We start from the raw sequence: 24,871 nt of genomic DNA, 5'->3' as shown, positions 1-24,871 counted from the left end.
TGATGTGTGTACTTCATTTGCCATCTGTCTACTTAAGTACTAGTTAATAGAAAAATCCAAATCACTTTGATTTGTCCTCGCCACAAGGGGTTCTGTGACTCACACAGTCTCTTGCATTCAGTCTGGGACTTTGAGTTATGTCACCTTAAATTTCCCAAACTACACTGATTGATAGTTTCTGCTCACTGCTTGCTGAATAGCAAGAGAGAGAAAATATCAAACCAAATTGATTCCAAAACTTTTTTTTCCAGCATATAAAATGCACAGATCTTCAACTGGACAGACATTTCCAAATGTTCTTGCTCGATTAATTACATTAAACAGTGACTCCAAATTAAAAAAATTACAAAATTCAAAATTAATAGAATTATAACATTTGTGTTAACAATAAAACAGTCAAAAGAACTCTGGAAGAATACAGTTTCCAGACGATTTAGTCAAATTATTTGTAATAACACTACAATAACCTACTGGTCAATTGAGGATGAATTTTAATGTACAGTACTGTACAACAGTATTCATCATAAAAGAAAGGTGCCAAGTGTCTCTAGGGATATACAGTATGTGGAACACTATTGGTGGACTGTGTTGCACACGTCCATCCACTGCATGGTTTTCGGTAACCATTCAGTCCAATATAGGGTAGCAGTGAGCCAGAGCCTAATCTGGCAGACACTGGGCATACAAACAGTATAAACCCTGAACTTCACCCCTGTCCACTCACCACAGGCCACAGAACCAACCACTGGAGACAATTTAGAGGCACCAAGTAACTTCAACAGTATGTCTTTGGACTGTGGGAGCACACTGAAGCAGGCAGTGAAGAAAACACTAACTTTGTACACGTTTTCTTAAAAATAATTTTATTTTTCACCAATTGCACCTCCCCATTCACTTTAACCTGGCTAAAGCGGACTCCTTTACCTTCAGTTTGATATTACTCCCCTTTATTTAATAGTAGATGCCTGAAAATTTGTTTTTCACAGGATATTGCTCTCAAAGTGGCTAGGAAATCACACTTTTGTGACAAAAACAAAAGTATCCTCCTAAAAGAAACAACTATACACTGGCCCACAGGTCAAAAATAAAGCTGCATAAAATGGGTAGGAATCATTAGCAAAAATGGGAGAGAACATTGAGAGAAGAATCCCATTCTTTTCTGACAAGTTCCAATGTAAAGGTAAAACTACTTTCTGATCAGGTCTGAAGCTCTTACTTATAATAATTTAGGATATAAAATCTACATTTAGATGCATTATCTGACACATAAGGTTCGGAAAGCTTAGAAAGACACAATATAGAAATCTCCTGTCACATTCCACTAGAGGAATTCCTAACACACAGCAGCTGAAACCTGAATTTCTAATGTGATGTACAGTATGCTGCAGCAAAGGAGAAAAACACAAGCCCTGGTGTCAGAACACATCTGCATCCACTTCTAAGCAACTTTTCAAGGCTAACAGTATGACTGGCTGCAACCTGGGATGCCCTTCTCCATCTGTCACTGTGCATGCAGATAAACAGCATCATATTTTGCATTTTGGCCCCTTAATTAAAAAAAAAAGACCTTGCTCAAAAAAAGACCCACAGCTTAAGAATAACTCAAGCTGCCATTTCTCAGAGCTGTTCCCTCTGACAGGCCGGAAGGTTGAGAGCCCTCCTGTGAAGGGTTGCCGTGACGTCTGTCACCACTAACAACAGCCAGGAAGAGCACAAAGAGACAAATGGGACCTTGATAAAGTCACCTTCAAGCAAAACAAAATGATGAATGCATACTGAAACGTGTCACACTAATCATAATTAATATCTGGCTATGTGTGAATTTATTGCTTAAGTGCACAAATAAACTGTGGGATGTCAGGGACATATTGTGGATTCTAAGAGACTGCTCTAGGTAATTCTACGCTAGTGCAGAGAAAACGCATTATAATGATCACAGTGGCTGATAACATCCCCCAGTACAGTGACTCACATTTTCATGGTAGTTTTAACGTTTTGCTAGGCTTAAGAAATAAGAAATCTCTAACAGCAAATGCACCAGACTTCATATTAATCTATTTGGTGCTCTTCCAAGTTAATTGTTTTTGTATGGTCTTTAATACTAGAACACCAAAAGACTTTTTTTTTTCCCACAGGCATTCAGGATAAAAACAAAACATCCCTCGATAAGAATCAGAGTTTATCAGCCTCCATAACCTGTACTGAAACAAGCTCCACATGCTCTTTGAAATTAGGCTTTCTTTGCTGTAAGTCTATTATACATACTGTACAGGAGTTTGAAACCCAATGAGAGCCATGAATAATGTAGTTCACCTGGTTTTGGAATAGTTGTCTGTTTTTTTTTACCTTGTCAGCAAAGGGCAGACAGCACATGACTACTTCACCCACTTGAATAATCATGTTCAAGATTAATGTTACACAGTCGTTATGCACAGATAATTAATAGGATAACAGAAGATGTATTGATCAAGGGTTTTGAAGATACATGCAATTTCTAATCAGGAGGAATGGTGGTGCAGTTATTAGGACTGTTGCCTTGCAGCGCTGGGGCCCTGAGTTCGTCGAAACTGAGATGCTGATCTGTGTAAAGCTTGTATGTTCTCCCCTTGTTACAGTGAGTTTCCTTTGGGTGTTTCAATTCCCTCCCACAGTCCAAAAACATGCTGGTAGGCTTCTGTAAAACAGGATCTGGTGAGCATGTGAGTGTTTGTGTCTGTGTGCCCTGCAATGGACTGGCATCAAATCTATGGTGTATCCTGTCTTTCCCACTAACCTGTACTGGATAAAGTAGTTTAGAAAATGAATCTGCTGATCAATCATTCTCACTAGCTGGTCCAGACTATAATGATGAATATGAGCAGCAACAGCTCAGATCTCTACCATGGACCTAATCTTAAGCACAGAAGTGCTTAGAAGTCTCAGACAACAGTGCTTCACTTTATACCTCTTTACTGAACCACCTAACCTTCGCAGAGAAGCAAGTTGCATCAACCTTGCACTGAAGGCCTCGGATGACTCCAACCACCTGCTGCACGATGCCATCTGCAACCGGAACACCACGATCCTCCGACTAGAAAACCGGCAGTCACCTTCTAACACAATGAGGCGCCTTATGAAAGAAGCGAACAACGACAATGGCACCAATTGGGCCAACAAAAAGTGGCAAGACACGTGGAATAATAACAACCACAGACTGAAACAATGTATTGACAAAGTATCCAACAAACCCGCTGGAAATGACCTACCCAGACAAGCCTGGGTCAAGCTGAACCGACTAAGAACCGGACATGGCCGTTTCCGGGCCACCCTACACAAGTGGGGTCTCACTGATGACCCAACTTGCGAATGCGGCGATGGCAAGGAGCAGACGGCCGACCACATCCTATACTCCTGCCCTCGCTTCAGATGCCCCGGCAACTTTATCGATTTGGATGATCCCAGCCGCGACTGGCTGAGGCACCTGACTGTGACAATATAACTATGTAACCTCTGCATGTTAAGCTCATACGAATATTTTTTTTTTACTGAACCAACATTTTAGGCCATAGGGTAGCATCTTACTATCAGATATGCATGAAGCAGTTGGGATATTCCAATAGCATTTAAACTGATGTTAAACCATACCGTGGTCAGCCCGAATACAAGTACCTAACAAGAATTACTGCATTTCCCATGCAATTCCATGCAACAAAAACACTTACAGTATAAAAAAAAATATTACTTAATATCAAAATATCATATTGGAGAAGAGGAACTTTGTTAGTTTCTTTCATTACAGACCTATAGTAAATGTGGTATATGAATTTTCTTTTGCTACGCTGGTTGGTCTTAATGTTTCATTGTGGCTTAGTCATGTGCACATACAGTACAGTACAAGCATTCTTCTCATGAGCTTTTTAAAAACAAAATTCCCGCATGCACTCTAATGTAATGGTATGATTCACTCTATACCCTTAAGATACTGCAGGAAAAAAACATATTGCTCCACCGTGAAAGTGTTTCTGATAGGATTAAGTGAAGGCAGGTGACCTCAGAGGCAGTGCTGTTTCAGGTAGCCATGCCATGAAGTCCTCTAGTGCTGTTATGCCCTTTCAGGCACACTGCTGCGTTTGCGTGCCTTTGCCACATCTCTCCACTGTGAGAGTCCTTGTTGAGTCTAAATTAAACATGAAAGCATTTTTATAGCCATGCTCAGACAAAAATGGACATCTTTGCACTAGACAGTTCATTCTACTAATGACTGAGTGAAAAGAAAGTCATTTAATTTGAAGAATGTGAGAGAATGATATTGTTCTTATACAGCTATGCTGTGAGAGGACAATTGATTTGCGTCAGGCTTCATGGTTTGCTTTACTTATTTTTTAATTTAATTTTAGAGTCTTCATTTCAAAATGAAGACAAAAAAGTTGTGATTTTAAATCCTTCCAGGGTATCACATCTTTTAAATGTCCACAATAATTTAAATATACTGTATGCATACTAGACGAGTATATTTTTAAAAGGCTTTATTGGAGGATAGTCTGTTAAAATCATGTTTTGAAGCACAAGAAAAAGCTTCACTCTGAGAGGCACTAAGGGAATTCTATTGTGTGTGAAATAATCGGTGAAGCAAGTTGAATGAAGGTACTGTAGGTACAGCTTTAAAAAACATCTGCCAGTTCTTCACACAAATGTTTGTAGTTAACAACCAATCCACATAGTGAATGGGAGCTCCCTGCAGTCTTCAGGAAACTGGATTATGAGATTTTCAGATAAATCAATTATAAAATGGTTGGCACGGTGCTATGGGAGATAGTTTGTAGCCATGTATCTGAAATAGACACCAGGTTGTTGCAAGCCTTACCAGGAATAAGTGACCTTTTCATAATAGTTTGATAGATGACCATCCAGTCAGTCTCCACTAGCCTGTAACATTTCTATTTTCAAGAACAAAGGAAGAGGTCTTCTCAAAAGGAGATGGCAGTATTACAGCACTGATAATGTGGTACAGTATGTTCTGCACGAAACTGGTGTAATCAAGCCTCACTTTTAAAAGATACAATTCCTAAAAAAGATGCTTTTTTTCCCATGGAAACCTGTAACAAATCTGTTTATCTTTCTGAATAATGCAGAAAAAAAGTATATCCAATGATTTAAGAGCTCAAAGCTTTTTGGCAATCACAAGCATTGTAGAATACAGGAAAAAGTAAACCAGAAGGTATTTATGGAACCCGAACGTGTGGCAATCTTCAATTACAAATATCATTTCTTGGCTAAGAATTGATGTTAAACTCTTGAGGCTCTTTGTGATCACACGTACCTCAGTGTACACATTCCCTATCAGGTAAACACTTTAGAGTATATACAAGTAAGAAGAAAATTGCTTTTGGAAAAGGGGGACATGTTTCCTCAGATGGGAGTTCCTCACAACTTCCTCCTAACTTCTAAACATTGATTGGACAAAAAATGATTTCATGGTCTTCGGAGTCAGCTTTGGACCGACCTCATGCCGATTTGAAAAATAAGAAATCATCTGAAACGGACTCATTTGTACATAATAACTGCAGTGCCAATTGGGCTGCTGGAAAAATCTTTCTTCCTGCATAAATATAAACAAGCTGTGAGACCAGGACCTTGATCTGCCTGCAATTTTAAACTGCATTTCTAAAAACAATTTAATGCAGGAAGGCAAGCAGCTTGTACATAAAATGCAAATATAATCAGGGAACAAATGGTTTATTTTGGCAGAACAGTTTGAAAAAACAGGTATCATGTCCTATAAATCCTAGGGTTCACATGCCTGCCAATAACAAACATTCAAAATACAAGGAAACAAAGAGCCTCATTCACAAAAGGATGTCACACCACAAGGTGCACGATGTCCAATGTTAAGCCCTGCTATATAAAAACATTTGATCAATGAGACCCCTTTTGCTAGATATTGTTTTTAGCTGCAAGCAATATCTCAGCTGTTGAATGGTGCTCTCTGTGAGGTATTTACAGTAAGTGCTCTTCCCATGCTTGCATGGGATTTTGCCAGGAGCTTCAGTGTCCTACATTCTTTCAAGCACCTCTGAATTACCCCTGTGTGCTTCTATCTTCTATGCGATAGGGCATCCAGGCTGTAGTCTTCCGGGACTGACTCTGTGTTGCCAGGACCCTTACCAGGAACAAACAGTTTTCACATAATGGAAAGAGAGACACTGGTGCATGAGGGAGATACATGAAGGAGGCAAGACTACAACTCAGTGTAATGAACTGGTGGAGATTCAAAGCACTCTTTGAAAGCTTCTGTGGGCAGAACCATGTACTTTAATAATAATAACAATAATTGCTTTCACTTATATAGTGCTTTTCTGGACACTCCAATCAAAGCACTCTAATCAAAGAACCCACATAATTCAATAGCAACAAAGTAAACTAACATTACCCATGAAGGAACAAGTAAAGGTTTATTCCATGCTAAAAATTGTATTCCTTCTACAGGTGTGAGGGCTCCATAGCCGAAACATCATGTTTCCTTCTCTTTTCAGCATGGAATAAACCTTTACTTGTTCCTTTTCAGCCTATGCATGCTGATGCAGCTACCTACTTTAACATTACACATCATTTAAATGACTGAAATCTCCAAATTACTGTTATCTACAACAAAGAGTTTGTGTTGTTTTTACTTTTTGTAAAAAAAGACCTAAGATGAATAATTCAGCCATCTCCCATCACATCTTGAAAGCAGTTGCTGAATATAGTCTCAATCATATAAGATAATGCAAATCATGAGTTATGATGTATTTCACACTGCCAGACAAAATTACTTCTTGTGGTCAACATAATAAGATAAAAGGCAGTTTGCATTGCTAAGTAGTATAGAAAAGTACAAAAAAGCCTTACAAGCAGTATTTCCCAATTAACCACCAACTGTTACTAATTCTACAATCTGTATCAATCACAGGCAGCAATTCGCCACTAATGCCTCTGTCCTGTTGATAAATCGGTCTATTATCATTTGAATTCATATGCCTTTAATGGATGGGCAACTTAACAAAATTTCAGCTTCTTTGGAAATATAAATAAGAGGAAAAAAAAACTATGCTAAAATGGAAATAATAATAATTCCTTACACTTATATAGTGCTTTTCTGGACACTATGCTCAAAGCACTTTACAGGTAATGGGGACTCCCCTCCACCACCACCAATGTGCAGCCCCACCTGGATGATGCGACGGCAGCCAAAGTGCACCAGAATGCTCACCCCACATCAGCTATCAGTGATAGGAGGAGAGCAGAGTAATGAAGCCAATTCATAGATGGGAATTATTAGGAGGCCATGATTGGTAAGGGCCAATGGGAAATTTGGCCAGGACACCAGGATAACACCCCTACTCTTTTCAAAAAATACCCTGGGATTTTCAATGACCACAAACAGTCAGGACCTCGGTTTTAGAGGTACATCACATCCGAAGGACAGTGCCTTTTTACAGTATAGTATCCCCATCATTATACTGGGGCATTAGGACCCACACAGACCGCAGGGTGAGCACCCTCTACTGGCCCCACTAACACCTCTTCCAGCAGCAATCTTAGCTTTTCCCAGGAGGTCTCCCATCCATTTACTGACCAGGCTCACAGCTTCAGTGGGCTGGCAGTTGTGAGTTTCAGGGTGATATGGCTGCTGGTTAAAGCAGTTATTCATTATTTCAGAGGGCTATTCAAGAGGAGGATCAACATTTTTTTAGAAAATCTTGCATATTGAAGAAATGATTTAGTATTGAGTTCAGGGCAAAAATAATCTTTCTGTCATACGGATGAATATTAAAGGGGAACAGGAGTCAACTTTAGAGCTGATGATTACAAGGCCATCACATATCCTCACAAATGAATAAAACACCCAGAGGAAATACCTGCCCTTTGTAAACTCAGTTAACTAGTTTTTTCCCCTTGTGCCTGTATATAGTATCTCTTGAAACTCTTCAGCTACATTACTACTTTCATTCTGACCTGGAAAGAGCTGAAATGTCTCCATTGAAGGCAGGATACTTTGGAGCTTTAATAAGGCAATAGGAAAAACTGTCAGTCGATTAGCTCTGCTATTTGCCAAGTCTCAACTCAATCAATTTTCATCCAGTGCACAACAAAAAATTATTAATCAATAGTTAAGGATGTTCAGGTTGCTCTAGATTCCAAATATAACTTCATACATAAGAACATAAAAAAGTTACAAATGAAAACAGAGAATTTGGATCATTTGTCTTTTGAAAATCCAGCAGCTTCTTGAAAGAAGACAAGGGTTTTAGGTTTGACAAAATAGTTAGAGTAGCACTCCAGACTCTCAACCTTTGTACAGAAAAATTGCCTCATGTCGTCAGTTTTAAATGCACTTCCCCTTACTACCAATTATGCCCTCTTGCTTGTCTTTCACTACTGATTCCAAGTCCAATAAGTCAATTAAGTTGACTTTCTCAATGCTTTTAATGAGTACTGGAATCAGCCCCCTTCACTGCCTTCTCTTTTCAGGGCAAGATTATTCAGTTCTTTTAACCTCTGACAGCACTGATTAAGTTACAAATACTTTTAACTACATATTCTAACACCTCATTTGCCCACATTGGCTAGAAGGTGCTGCATCAACATAAAAAAAGTCTCTTTCATAGGTAGAGTCTTCAAGGTTAGCATCTCCTGGTTTTCCCCAACTTTATTTTCCAGATGTCTGCCTTTTCTTGGATTTGCTGTAAATCTTTTTAATTAACTTTACAGTTCCTACAGTGTTTGATAATCCTCCTATTTGAGGATTATCAAAGAATGTATCTAGTGTACAAGTGATATCACAGTCCAGATCACTTATATAAATTAGAAAGAGCAGTGGTCATAGTACAGATCCTTATACTGTAGCACTCAGCTATATATATATATCACCCCAATTTGAACATTCATTCCTTATTGGTATTCTGTTTTCTACCCTCTAATTCGATCATATTTTTGATCACCTTTATCAAAAGTCTTCTTAAAATCAATGTACATACTGTATATCCATGTTGTATATGCTCTGTTCTTATACAATGCTGCTGTCGCTTGTTCAAAGAATAATATGAAGACCTATCTTTTGTAAACCCATGTTGTGTTCCCTTAAAACCTACTGATATGTCAATGACATACCCCTGGCCTGAGTAATTTTGGAAGCATATTATTAATCTAGGATTGTGAATTCATCTCAATAGACTAAAGATTTAGATTGAGCAACTGAACTGAATGCCAAGGTATCGGACAAAGTACAACTGTTACATATTTTCAAGAATTCAGAAAACCCTGTTTGAACAAAATATACAAACCGAGCAGCAACCTTGAGCATTGATGTATCCAAAATTGTTTTTACATTAATGAGTAAAGTAATTATAAGTAAATTAAAAATGATAAATAATAAATTTATATTTATACCAGAAGGCATGCATAGACATCCCTCAATCACCCATACAGATCATTTTGAGCTCAATAAATTCCCAGGACCATGAAGAAATTTCAGGTCAGGAGAGCGATGTTCAAGTAAGATATCTCCCAGATCTGTTAGGCTGTTGAATGTTGAATGCTTTGACTTGGACATTACTGAAATGACATTTATGAGAAAAGTAATGAGACCAACCATATGTTGCAAAGAATGAGATTATGTTTAGATTGGAATTTTGTCCTGCAAGACAAAAACATGTGACAATCTTCACATTTAGAAAAACACTCAGCAATTTGTCAGACGCCTTCTTACACTTAAAAAAAACTATGAAGAGAACTGATACTATGCAAAAGCTCATAACTTCACAAGAGACAAACCACCATTAAACCAATTCTACTTATTTTTGCTTGAAGTCAATGCCTTTGGTAATATCAAATGAAATATAAATTACAGCCAGCCCTTCTAAATGTACTGTATTATTTAAAAATGAAGAGCAGTGATTTTGGCAAACCATAACTGGAAGTAACAAATGTGCTAAAACAGGCACTTTGTTTCACTCTGCAACAGTAGCATTATCCTACCTCACCTGTACACTATTGCACCGATAGTGGAGCTACAATCTACTGTACCTTCAGTGAAGCTCCGCCTGTCAAATATTTATGGACAGACTTAGGCCTGTCTCTAATTATTTTGATATTCCACTCTGCAAATCACCACATGATGAACAGGATTTTCTACAAGCAGCTAATGCAGGAGAGTTAGAGCAAGTGTATATGGCAGACATGTGGGCCATCAGATTCCTTCTCCTTTGAGATGTAGACCTCAAAAATGGCGGGCAAAACAGAAGACATAGGCCACACAGGTCAGCTTAGCACAGTGAAAGTGTAATCAAGTGCGAAGAATGCAAAGGAAAACTTACCGCTCAGAAATACCTTGTGCATTTACATGTTTAGCCTTCTGACCACTGACTAAGCTTCTGGCTGTTGCACTGCAACACAACAGACGGCACCAAACAGAATTGCGTGCCGATTCTCTGTTATCTCATTAATTAACAACAATAATAAGTGATCAGGCAAAAAAAGGATATGTTACTCTATTTTACTCCAACTTAGCAACACTGGATTGTACTCCATGCCATACCTCCACTCCTTAGCTAGTTCTGAAAACTACAGTGTGTGCAGTTAACAGTATTTATTTATAATCCAGCCCTGTTCTAGAGAAGACTTTTGAAAATATTCCACAAAAAGTGCAACTGGCAAAAAAAAAAAATGCTTCTATCAGAAGCACGGGTCTTAAAAGCCAGACATTACATTTTAATAAGGGATTACTTCCTGCTCATTTCCTTTAATTTAATTTTAGTGTCTGAGTGGTGAAGTGCACAGTCTCAGATTAAAGTGCATCTCAGTCTTTCCTTGCTTTCTAAATGATTAATTGTGAACAGAGGAGGGTGTTATCAATGTTTCAGGCCATTCCCATGACTACTTTGAGTGTAGTTGAATGTATTACCTATTAAAGAAAAACATTGTTTTTACATTGGTGCAATACTTCAGAGGAAAAGAAAATTCTTCGGAAATAAAGATGAGAAACATCATTCTGAAACAAAGGTGTGACCCAGAAACCGCTTTAAACTTTTAAAACGTAAAGCCAACACAGGGACTTGAACTGATTTTGCAGAATTCTGAACATTTTTATTAAGTCAGCAAACAACATTTTTTTTTCCTTTTAGTTATAGCCCACCAGTTTCATGGTAAAATATATGCCAACTGATATATTAATAATCCTGCTAACAAAACTAAACCACTGATTTCCATTGCCTTTATCTGACGCAATGATGTGAATGATGAGAGACAAACAAAATACTTTTACTCCTAACACTCACGTGGGAAACGTAGTTATGATCAATTTTACAAGTGGTCTTGTTAGATTTCCAATTCCAGTTCTTTCACATTTATGTCTCCCGTCCGACACCTTCTTTCAACCCAAATGCGGACTCTCACCAATATTGCTGTTCTAAATTATTCTTTATCGTTTCAATTCTAACACCTGTAGGCGAGAAGAAAATTGGCCAGGTGACTGAATGCAGCACCTTATTCCCAACAGCCTTCTAGGAAGGGTGATTCAGACAGGGATACTCTTGTCTGGACTTAATGTCCACATACAGTACATTCCAAACAAAACTCCCGATCTTTTTTTCAGGTTTACAAGTACTAGATTAATAGTAACCTATTGGAGACTTGTAAATGTTCTACAGAAGTACAGTACAGGTATTTCCTTCTTTGGCTACACATTCATTGTCATTAAATTAAGTACTACGGTGCCTGTTGTGCCAGCTAAGAGCCGAGAGGAAAAACATCTGCGGTCTTTGTTTGGCCCTGAACTTAATCCTTCCTCTGTGGTTACACGACACTGGTATGCAACACATCTACTCTGATGTTAACATGCAGTCCATTACAGCACAAGCCTTTCACAGCAAAGCCCCATTACCATCTGGACCATTAAAGCACAAACAGACCCATCAGCACTTGGACCACGACAGCACAAGCCTGTAAAAGTGTTGCCTCAAAACTTCCAAGGACCAGTGAGAGCCTTCAACGGTGCAGCACCTTCACCACTTAGTCTGAAGGTCCTTCTTTACAGAATGGGTTATGTGAGTGTGAAACAAGCTACACAGCCATGTTGTGGAAGCTCATACACCTTGATTTATTAATAAACGGATCAATGAGATCCTTGGACTAATTAGGTACTTGCAATCAAATACACTAGATAGGCTTTTTAATATTTTCTCTTCTTATTCAATAAATACCATATTTTCTACAAATGGAAATTCTGTACTGGGGCAGCACCACTTCAGATCTTAAGAACCACAAAATCTTCTGATTTTATTCCCATCTGAGGTTAATAATTGTCCATTCGTCCATTTTGCCGGTTTCAGCCAATTCAGGGTCAACGAAGGAGCCGGAATCTATCCCAGCAAGGTACAGGTGCAAGGCAGCATGAACCCTCAATGAACGGGATGTCTCTTCCTAGAAACCAATTAACCTACCAGTATGTCTTTGATTTGCTCTCTGTGAGAGGAAACCAGAGCACCTGGAGGAAACTCACAGGAACAGAAGGAGAACATTCAAACTCCATGCAGGACCAGAATTGTACCGAGGACTCCAGTGTTGCTATCCACTGTGCCACTCAGAATGACTGTCTTAATGATTTAATAACATGATTTTTTCAGAGGGATGAATTTGTATGAATTGTAACACATTGAATCAAAAAAGTATCATTATGACTTGCAGGTAACTGCAGGTCACATCTTGCCCACACTTACAGTACATTTTTTTAACCCCAGGATTTAACCCCTCTCACATCCTTCACTGGTGTGACCCAAAAGAGAGTAAGGACATGATTTAATACTAAATATTTCCAAAAACATTTTTTGCATTCAAATTCCCCATGTACACTTGCAAATTACAACAGTCGGTGAGTATGAATAAAGGGCAAAATAAGAACAGGAAAAACAAGAAAAAGCTCCAAATATGTATTTAATTGAGCAGAATATTACCTACATATGAAAACATATTTGTCAGATTATTTCAAGTGCCTGCAATTACCAGCTGAACTCATAAGGCACCTGAGTTAGGAATGTGTCCTTCATGCAGCAGTGATATTATGACTATTAATCACTTTAATAACCAAAATTAAGTTCACATCAGCTTCAGGCCAAAAAGAAGTTGAACAGCACTGATGGCAGAGGGTTCATTACCCTAATGGGTGAGCATGCCCTGCTTGTGCACAGGCATGAAACCTGACATCTACATCCCAGTGGGCTCTACAGACCTCTCACTCCAATCCTCTACTTAACAGGAGTCAAAGCCCCCTGGCAACAACAAACATGTCAAGACTTGCAAAAAGAAAATATCAACAATTTATTTAACAGCAGTGCTGGTTCCCTCCTCTCCACCCCAGAGCAATGTCCACAGGTTTAGCTTCAAAGGCCTTGGCAATCTCTAATACCAAAAAATGAGAAAAACTATTCACAGGTTTTCATCCTCTTAAACGCACATATTTGCGGTTAAAGAAATCTGTGTATTTTATAAGTATATTAGCACTTCACAAGTTACTATACTGTAGTTTAAGGACATAAAACTATTTAACAAGAACAAAATTGTAATGGGTTACTCAATAGATGGAAATCTAGGTTTCATGTTCTGGTAAAAAAAAAAACACATATAATGTATAAGAAATTGGCATTCTGAGGAGCATTATTCAGTTTTACACAGAGGTTTAGGACAAACTTTAGTATGTCATGTAAATTTAAAGAACAAACATAGGTTTAACAAACTTTGTCATTACAAGTACACCTGCTGTCATTGTGTGTGATGCAAAGTGAAAGGCTCCTCTGGCCCCTGCATTATCATAGAATGGCCACAGTATTGCACATTTTTCTAACATAACGTCTAGGGACATGATTCGGAAGATTTGAAAAAATGCAAAAGGTGTCTGGCGTTTAAAACCCAGGTGGTGTAGGCGCATTCATCATTTTCATCTGGTTGTGTAGTCATCAGCTGATATGTCCTGCATAAAGCTTCACAGTGCTTTGGCCTGGGCAGTCTTATGAAAATATGTCAGAAGGTCGTTGGTGCTAACCTTCTAGCCCTCTCCTCCATCTATCATTCATGTGTTTTGTGTAAAGCAATATCCATCTGTGATGATCCTTCACACCCCTTGTTTAATACTTTCCAGTTACTCCCATCAGAATGCACATACCGACTCTCCAACCCCCAAACTAACAGATTTCAGTTTTCATTCATACCTGTAGCCATATCGTTACTTGACACTTGACATTCTATGTAAATTTGTATGTATATTGTTGTTCCTGTCAGGTTTTTTTCTTCTGTCAGTATGTATACCAACACTGCTGCTGTAAACAACAACTTGGAGATAATGCAAGCACATTTTGAAACTATCTTAAAATGCAGTAGATGTGTTCCAACTGACGTTAACTTGTTGACTGCAGTTAAATAAAAAACTCAGAGCATTTCTAATTGTTTCTAGATGAAAAACACATGAGCTTCTTATAAGGTCTTTTCTGAATTCTTGGTCATCCATTTCTTGCAGACCTACACTGTAACATGCATAATCAAAAACTTACTCGAATGAATTAGTAGTTAACACAGCACTGGTACATTTGCACTACATTCTCATGAATAATGATCAATTTCAGCAACATTTTGTGAACCGAGATACTGCTTTAGCATTACTCTAATCCAGCAGTATGTGCCTCAGAAAGTCTTTTGGAATTACTGCTAATTTGGCATCTGTGCACCAGTGTTACGACTATTTTTTTGCTTATCATCATTTTTTGTGCAGTGATTTCTTGATACGATTCTCAGGGATCCTGAAATGTGTACAGTATCTGTAGCCTGAGTCTCTTGTGACTCAGAAATTCTTGCTGACCACCTCTATTCTTGAGTTCTTAAGACCGATCCCTAGCTTGTAGCCATGATGCAGTCGTTTGACCTATATTTAGATGCTTTAACAACACACACACTTAAGATTGACTAGTGAAGCAGAGATGCACCTGGATCCCTACTGCTGTCATATCAGAGTAATCCCAAGAGAAAGCAGAACCACTGGAATAAGAAATCCAAAATGAGACTTGGGTCGCACCTGCTGCCTTCACACTTCCGCCCTATATTATAACAGAGGATGAGGCCCATGCAAACTGATCTTTTCCAAATTTACAAAACACTTGCAGTTTATTGCTTTGGTCTAAGAAAATCTGTTTTAACATTGCCAATCAATTTCTAAATGCTGTACTGTGTGCCTCGATGGTCTTTAAATCTGATATTCCTGGCAGTGTAACGTTTTGTGCTCTTCTCACTTTGATGCTCAGACTCAATACACAGTCACCTTAAACCTACTGCCTCACTCGCGTGTCCCAGGTTGTGCGTTCCCAGCTGCTGGCACATCTTTCCCTTGTGCTCTGCCACCATTGCCTTTACTCACTCCACCTGATGCATCTTCTCATTCTATGCCTTGCATCTACAGAGTGAGGGCCCCTTCACTACACCCCTGCTCTCTGGACCACTCGTTGCCAGAGGCCAGTGGACAGACAGACCCTTTTCTACTGATGCCCACACCCTACTGTTCTCACACATATACCAGCATCAGTGGTGCCCTCACACCATCACCACCACATAACCACTACCACACCTTACACCGTGGCACACGCCTCACACTAGCACTCCCTGGACAGCACTGCTCTCTCTTACCAGAACAGTCTGCCATCCCTATAAACAATCAGGCCCCTGTCATTTCCTAATCTCCTCTGGAATCATCGCTCTTACTCCCACTTTTGGGGTTCCTTTGATGTTCTGAACATCAATCCCCTCCACGATTGATGTTGAAAACCCTCCCCTATTCGGGGTTCCTTCAATGATCTCAATAATGATTTTCTTCCCATTCTCCTCCGTGCCCGTTGCTACCTCCTTTCCCCCTCATCAGGGTAACTAAAGCTGCGGCCGCTAGTCTGCTCTCAGATGACACAGACACGCTCCATCCGAATGCTCATGGAAGCTTGCTGCGTTTAGCCCGGCGGCTCTCATGGCTGTAAGGGGGGACCTGACCTGTTGTCACGTCCACTCCACTCTGAAGCTAACCTGAGACTGACAGCCCGGCTTGACCTCCACTCAGGGGGGTACTCAGCCGGCTTTTAAAGACCTCCCATAGCTGAGTCTCATTAACTCATAAGCTCCACTCAGCTGCTAACTTTGCTAACAAGAGCTCCGCCAACTCAAGGATCCCACACACTTGATGGCATTACATAGCATATACATGTCAGTGATAATGTCAGAACAACATACAGAAGTGACGCCCCCACTCCCTTCCACCTTATTATGATCTCTCCTAACATCCTCCTGTACCCACAGCCACTGTACTCCTACACCACCACACACACATGTAAGCCAAAATTGTACTGTCCCCTCGATAGCCCAGTAAAATTGTAACAGGCATAATAACATTTAATATTTATTAATTAACCATACTACTTTTAACCATACTATTTTTTTGCACTGTTCCAAGAATTTCCTTGCACTGTTTTTGTCCTGTTAAATTTTCTCTGTTTGCGGAATTTTGCACAGTTTTGATTACTTGATTACATGTTATTTATGTTATGTTATTACATGTCACTGTTATTGCTATTGTGTAACTGTCTATTGTCCTATCTTCTGTCCTATTTATATACTGCACCCGAGTGACTAATGAGAAACACTTTTCATTATACTATGCACCTGTGTAAGTTTAATGACAATAAAGTTGAAAGTTGAAAGTTGAAGCCTCCAAAAATATAAATGTCCTCCATAAACTCTAATTAGAAGTCTTTAAGTCTTTTAATACGAGTGTGTATTTAGTATTTGTATAGGAACAAAAAACTGAAGACTTTCCAATTTAAAAAATACTGTGTATAAACAAAATAACTGTCAAAAATGTTTAATCAATTTCTATATTTCTTGTAGTTTTTGAACACGCAGAAAAATGCTGATGCATATTTTCTTTGCTCAATCAACTTTTCGTGACAGTGTGTCAAGGAAATGAATACATTTTGAGGCTAAGGCTTCTAAAAGAGCACCAGTATGAGAGCCCAGAAATAACTAGTGTAACTAGAGAAGCAACATTATTTGAAGTTCTGACAACATTAGTTTAATTAGTCAAAGATGTTCACCTAAGAGGTTAGTTGCTGTGACAGTTTTCAGAATAAGAGTTGTGGGTGCAAATTAATTTGAAAAATGCAAATAAAGCAAACAAGAAATAGAAAATCAGAAACATCTACCCCCAAGGCATTCAGTCAGTATTCATAAAGGTAGGCTGGAGTTTTTCAAGATTGTTTTTTCTATTTAGTAAAATATGTTCCAGTTTTGTTTCTCCTTAGGTGTGGTTAAGCCAGGAATAAAGCTCTACAATTTAGCCACAAGCTGCAACGTATAAATTATTCATTAGGATAAATTAGGTAACCCACCACCACATTCATCTCTTAGTTTAATAATTTAATCTATTTCAAACAATACCTATAAAAATACCTATAACCGAGTTCTCAGCCAGTTATAGAAGTACAAAGCTTCCTCTGGCTTTACATCTGTCACTGAACAGACAGGGAACAGAAACAAAGCTTCTGGATATATTAATCCATAGGCTTATCAGTAGACATTTTGCACCATATTTCACAGCATAATCTAAATAATCTGCAAATTTAAATCTCTTTTTTTACTGATATTAAGCCATACTAGACAAATACTGTAACCTCAATAAAATATTACAGGGGCAGAAACATCCTTGTATCAGCAAAATCACAGATTCTTGGTTACCCAACAGATATACATTTACACCAATGACCTAACAACCCTTACATCATAATGAAAAAATCTCAAACAGAGTCCCTTATCATTTTGTTTGTGATGTACAGTAGAAAGTGGTGGACTACTTAGGAATGAAATGTGCATAGGTTTACTGAAAAGTAGAAAGCGTTCCTTGACAATATACCATTTAATAAGATTTCGAAATAATTTAATGAAGTCTTTGGCATACACTTTAAAATTCATGAACTATGTCTCAATAAAGTGAACTAGATAAACTAAATAAGTAACTAAAGTTTACACAACTAAATCAGCCATAAAGCATTTTCATTAATGTATGACTTCGAGATGCATAGAAAGGATCATTTACTGAACTATTTGGTGAGTATATCATGTACAAATTATTTCTCTAGTCATAAAATGTTAAAAAGCAGAGTGACAGAAAAGGATTTTCTTATATTAGTATCTGAATATTATGAAACCCCATGGCTTGTAAATATTATGCCTCAAAATTACAGTTATGCGGTTGACAAATATTTTAGGAGAACATTCTTAGTGAAAGAGCATTTGACACTTTATGGTAATATCTGGAAAAAGATTTTTCATTGTGACATAATTATGTATAATACAAATGTACGGTATTTACTGTAACATTTGGATAGCATGATTAGTTTTAACAAAATGTGGATGTTATTCTTAAAAGGATGTTTCAGTCATTCACGGCAAAACTTTCAGTTTGAACTGACAATGTAAAACTGTTTTAATTTCTTCATAAAAACAAAGTAAATAACTTTACTCTTAGTAACAGGGACAAAATTGGACATGTAAAAAGTAAAAATATATTTCAATCAATAATTTGAATCCCTTTACAGATCATAAATCCTTCCACATGGCTCTGAGGGATCGGTCAAACACCCAGATAGGTGTAAGGTACATTGACATACAGATAATTGCTGGATTAATGCAGAGGTGACCAAGACTGACTCTAAACTGCAATTTATCTGAACACCCATTGCCTTGACAATACAGATCAGCTATGCAGCTTAGGAGGAAAAAGGCTAACATTAGGCTCGCTTAATTATTTATTGACTGAATCCAATGGAATTGTATAATAGACCCTTTTATCCTAACAGCATGAGACACTGAATGTGCTAGTATTTTCTTACAGTCTGCCAAATGGTCTTCAGGTTTTATTTTTCTTTATAATGCAATGACTTTGCTATAGTAACTACTAGCTCGCCCCTGGCACACCTGATGCAATTTTGTGCTATCAAGTGGGCTTTCCACAAGAGATATCACTAAATGTAATTTCAATGCTATTCCAGCCTAATGGCTAAGAAGACACACTGAGGAGGGTAAAATAACAGATGAAACAATTCTCACTACATCACAAACCTGATTTTTTTTCTACTTTTAAAAACATTTTATGCTGGATTCTTCAATTCCTACAAAGGAGAAAGAAAGCTAAAACAACTTGCAATTGATATTGGCCCTCCGTCCCCTCATTAGGGATCTTTTAACCAGAGACTAATTAAAACCAGTAAAATAACATTTTAAACAGAAGATGGTTCTGTTTTTAAGCCTCAAACTTTAATTGAACTAGAAAGGATATGGGGAAGAGGATTAAGTGAGCCAGGAAAATGGCCATAACTGGAATTCATGTTAACACCATTCTACTTTCATGCTAGTGTTAAGGGATCATTGAAAGACTCATGAGCTGAAGAAGCAGATCACACCTCTAAGCTTGTTCTTAACTGAACAACTAACAAGTTGACAACTAAAGCAATTACTTTTTAAAGGTGTCATTTTTTCTGGAACATAACAGCCAACCTTCCAGTGCTTTTGCAGATGAGCATCAAGGCAAGGTACTGTCCATGCTAATGATTACCTGGAAATGGGTTGAAGGCCCATCTATGTTCAAATGCCCCCACGTTTCCAATAATTTACACTTACGTAGTTCTCCGACTTTGAGGATTTCGCAAAGCATCTTGGTCAGCTCAATGCTGCTTCGGCCGAAAGGGCACTCGTGTTTGTCCTCCCGGCTGCTGTTTTCTAGAACAATCTGAAGCAAAAAGAATGAAAGAGTCTCAGGGAAAATGCAGAACGCCTGTCATGTTGTATAGGAATGAGGTACAGTTCTAAATCAAATTTGGAAAGCCGTTCAAAGCATAATAAGCAGCCAAAAGATGGCACCGATACCAAGAGCAAGATGGTTTCCAACACTAATATGTCACCATTTTGTGCACAACAACCACCTCTACGAGTATAATCTTCTTTCTGTAAAATCATTTTGCATTACAAATTGTTCCTTCTTTCCTGTCCCTACAAATAAATTTTGTGGTATCTGTGATTTTACATGCCAGTCGGTACTTTCCAACTTAATCCATAAAGTGTATGAATCCCCCTACTGATATTTTTAAACGAAGATTTCTCTTGAACCACACCTGAGAGAAAATGCAGTTTTGTCAGGTCTCACTGGTATTGATGTTCTTCCAAACCCCATACTGTACTACTACAAATTTGTGATAACAAATCTGATCTGGTTTTAACTGTAATGAGGAGCTGAATATAGGCTAGCCTGTCCCTAGTCCACATCTAGATAAATCTGCAATATTCAACTGGTCAAGACTGTTACCAATTTTCTTTTATAATGGACTTTCTTGTATGTTATATAAGGATAATACCTTAAATATCCATGTTGCATTTTGCCATTTGTGGCCTGCAGCATTAAAGGGAACTATAGTCCCAATTTCTCAAACCACTCAGTTATCAAATCTCTGTGTCAAAATAAATGAATTGACAGTATCGCAAAATTTCTTTGACATGAAAAAGAAACATTTACATTTCAAACCTGTGGAAGTATTCTCGATTTAAAATGTCAAAACTCCTTAATATATTTGCGACATATGCTTATATTTGAGACATATATTTCAATTAAAAAGTGGACTGATTTAATTTATCAGTCAAAGTCCATTGTTAAAGAAAGTCCATTAGCCTGTCAATAACTAACTCTGATGTTCAATGTACACTATACAAATAATAAATTGATGCCTTTATCATACATGGTGTCCTTCATACTCAATTACAGATGAAAAACCTTTACCCTGTGCATAATCACAAATAATGTAACTAGAAGCCTATTCTTAATTACATTCTCAGATTTGAAATAATACTAATATGGCCTTGGTTTATAAGCACTAGCTGTAAGGTAAACCCCCTGCTGAAATAAGAATTTCTAATGTGTATAAGTGATGTGCTGTATAAAGAACTCGGCAATTATATGCCCCATGCTAACTACCAAAGATTAATGACCACAATTTTGTGCCATTTGTGAAGATTTGTAAGTCTGCCATTGTGCTCAAGACGAGAAAATGTCAGTTTTCTTTATACAAATCTTAAGAATAAACCGAAAAACCGTGCATGAAAAGAATTACTTCTATCAAAGAAAGAGAAACTGTTTTATAAAACAATGTAATCTTTCTCCTTTAATCTACTCATTCAGGGGCTAGTCATCATTCAATCAAATTACATAACATTTATAAGTTTTAAAAATTCTGAAAAGGCATTTCGTTTGCAAATAAGATGTAAGGTTAAACTGGGTTCATGATTAAAAATGTAAAATATCACACAGACTTAAGTAATAATGAGATTTTTTCAGCTCAGGATTTTCTCTTGTGCCAACCCAAATATTATCCCATTATTTTAAAAAGGTATTGGGCCTTTGGGAACTGTGTCATAGCATGAATCAACATGGTGCATCACAAAAAGGAATTTCAGTAATACATCACATTTCTAAAGCTTCCTGACTACTTGGTTTTAATGAAAATACCACCTGAAGTCTTTATATCTGATTCATGTAGAGCTTTTCAGTCTAATACTTGTCATCTGGTGTTGACAGTAACAGATCAGAAATCAAGAGCTCAACATCTCCATCTTGGAAAATGTGATGAAAGCTCAATGTCACTATGCTACCTAACAGCAAGCCATCTTAGTCTTAAAGACCAAAGGCTCAATGCCATAGTCCGTGAAATATTTTCTAATCTTGACAGAATTTTCTAATTCTGTTGTAACCATTCTGCTCATTCATTCAGACAAATGAACAAGATAAAGCCTTTAAGTATAACAGCACTGCCAAACCAAACGTTTATGAAACCAGTAGCACATCTTCATGTATTTCATGTTGTATAAAACAAATGAGTAAAATTTTAGATTAGAGGCTGCACTTAGCATATATAAATGTTTTATAAATCAAATATATTTACAATGTATTAAAATCGATATAAATGTGATAAAAAATTATACTGCAGATTAATGGGTCTAACACAATTATTTCTTAAATTAACGATGTAATGAATTTATACATTTCTTCTCAACATATAGTAAAACCCTCAATTTCAAACATATGACCAAACAGCAAAATATAAATTTCTTTAAACAGTTAATGAGAAAACATAATCGTATCAAAGGCCACAAAGATTGTCCTGTATACTGCCTTCAGGGAGCAAACACAGGCCTGTTAAATAATTAATATGAACACTTGTTAAGATGTTAAAAGTTTGGGCAAGATCGGTGCTAATGATGTTACCTTCATTTTAAGAAAATATAATAACAGCTTTAAAAATATTGTCTTCTCAACCTAAAAAAACAGCCGTAGCCAGTTGTGAAGATTATATTGGTAGGGAAGTGGTTTTATTTCCTTTGGTAAAAATGTCAGATCTTATAATGGCTTCATAAGGAATCACAATCGAAATAGCTATTAAAGAATACTGGATGCCTTCTGCTTTATCACTGAAAACAGCCTGGGGCAGCCATTGGCAGAAGATATAGAAAAATGAAATGGATTTTTCCATATACTGTACATGTGGTGTGAGCTTTTCTAAGCAGGTACAGTATGATAATGAAACAGTGATACAGTTAACCACATACACTGTATTTTAATAAAGGGCAGGCAAGTTTAAGAAACTGCATTTAACTTCATTGTGTCTTGTCAACTTGTTAACCTCAGGCACAGTAGATGAAATGTTATTGTAGACTAAATGTTAAAATTATAATTTATTTAGTTTTTAGAAAGAGAATATCACTCAATTTCAAAATTACAGAGTCCTTTTATTGAGTACTGGATAAATCCTGCTATGCAAAAAATTCTCCATGGACTAATTTCAAAAGTCTTTTAAAAAATGCAATAAAATATTTAAGTCACTTCATAAATAAATGTCAAACCTGACACGCTCACAAAAAATATTTGTCATCTGCTGGCAGACAATTTTATTTAATTCAGGCCAAAACAGTAGAACATATTCTTCACTAATATGTAATTGTTTTCTAATTGTGATCTGCTACTCTAATCGTTTACTGTGCTCATGGACACTCACTAAAGTACAATGGCATAGATTAATGATGTATGTACACCACTAAGCACGGACCTGTGCCTTGCAAGAATATTCATATCCTTCCTATGGTGTTTCATATTGTGACGTTATTGTTTCCATTGGCGGACACACAAGCTACCAGCCTGTGACAGTGTCAGTTGAAAATATTTTTAGAAAGCAAAACACTTTCCTTAGGCTTACCTTTTACATTTTCCTTTGTTTAGCCTTTCTCTGATCTTTTGCAGCAAGCGCACATATAATATATTTGCTGCAGCTATAAGCACTTTCTTCAGTATAAATAAAATGCAAAATTTAAACTGCCAAAGCCATTATGTTTGTAAGTTGATTCCCAAACTAAGCAAAATTTAAGTATCAGGGTCTTTAGGGTACGTTTGGGAAGTCAACTGGATTTTTGTTAATGCACTAAATGCCATTCATTTGATTCTTGTTTTCAACACTGGCTAAAACATAAGGAATAATAAGCAGAGACTGTTCAGTCACCAAGACAAATACATGCTTTGTATTGGAAAAATTAACACCAAATCACAACCCTGACCTTTCTTCATAGCATGAGTTCAAATAATACTGTTAACTCTACAATTTGGGTATCCTGGCTCCAACTAAACTACTGTACATCACACTGAATTATGCTCACTTTACATTTGGAAACACTGCTTCCATTTCTGCGCCAGCAAACTGCACATCAGTTTCGACCACTATAAATATCTGAGTGAGGACTACAGCCGGAGTGATCCAACACTTCTCTCTTCCAGTGTCATCTCCCCTAGTAAGAGGGATACATAAGGGCAGAGTTCCCAACTTTCAGGAGTCCCGGGGGAGAGCCGAGGGTTAATGCGCTTCTCTTTTCTGTTGCCAGTTCTCATTATCTTCTTTCTATTGTCCAAGTTCTGAATTAAAATAGTTAAATCCATGCATATGTACACGGATTCGTCACAATACTGAATGTGTTTTTATGCAAAAAGCCACACTTTGAACTCATACAAATCGTTCCTGTATGGTCTTAAAACCATTTACAGAAACTTCAAGTCGTTGGTTTTTAATTTCCTAAAAGACACTAACAAGTATTGGTGGACCATGTTGTCAAAAATAATTGTTTCCAGAGCATCTTTACAGTACTTTTTCTTTGGAAAAGAGTTAGCATGCGCCCATTTGTGACTAAGGTACAGTACTGCGTAGCATGGCTGAAGGCTATTATGTGGCCCATTGGCAGTTTGCTTTATACAAAAATGGAAAAAAATTAGCATGTAATAAAAATAGGGACTACACTGAAATGAAAGTATACAGTATTCTATCTTAGCATTAGCATATGTCTAATGCAAAAAAAACTTCGACAGCCCCTTGTTCTGAGCCTTGTTCTGTGTTACAACATAAAGACGCCATTTTGGAAGACTATCTGGTTAACCAATATAAAGAGTTTCTCAGAAATGGCAAAAGGTATGATTCTAGACCACACAGTCAAGATTAATTTCTCTCTTGTTTCAGAATCTCGACAGCAGGCAGATGTCCGAGGATGAAAGCAACACTGGAAGATTTAAGTTTTGAATTAAGCCTCTAATGAATTAAAGCAGGTTGTTCTTGAAAGTACAGTCGGGTATTGACATCTGTGAATTTAACATTCACAAATTTGCTCATTCCCAATCTGGCCTTCATGACGGGGTCTTGTATGGAAGTAGAGCAGAGTGGGATGAATCCAAGCCGAAGGCTGTCAAGTGCAACTTTCA

At 37.5% G+C, this 24,871-nt stretch overlaps 1 protein-coding gene across 5 annotated transcripts in view; it reads right to left on the bottom strand.

Annotated features, from left to right (window-relative positions):
* The window catches only part of elmo1 (engulfment and cell motility 1 (ced-12 homolog, C. elegans)), a 153,509-nt gene that overhangs the window by 62,660 nt on the left and 65,978 nt on the right, over positions 1-24,871 (bottom strand). For all 5 annotated transcript variants that reach the window (XM_088928650.1, XM_088928654.1, XM_088928652.1 and 2 more), the window contains one exon: positions 19,714-19,822. In XM_088928650.1, the coding sequence (XP_088784776.1) occupies positions 19,714-19,822 (109 nt within the window). The remainder of the gene's footprint in view (positions 1-19,713; positions 19,823-24,871) is intronic.

Source organism: Atractosteus spatula, chromosome 12, assembly GCF_055471065.1.
Source record: "Atractosteus spatula isolate fAtrSpa1 chromosome 12, fAtrSpa1.hap1, whole genome shotgun sequence".
Classification (NCBI taxonomy): Eukaryota; Metazoa; Chordata; class Actinopteri; order Semionotiformes; family Lepisosteidae; genus Atractosteus; species Atractosteus spatula.
This window is presented reverse-complemented; position numbering and strand designations above follow the sequence as displayed.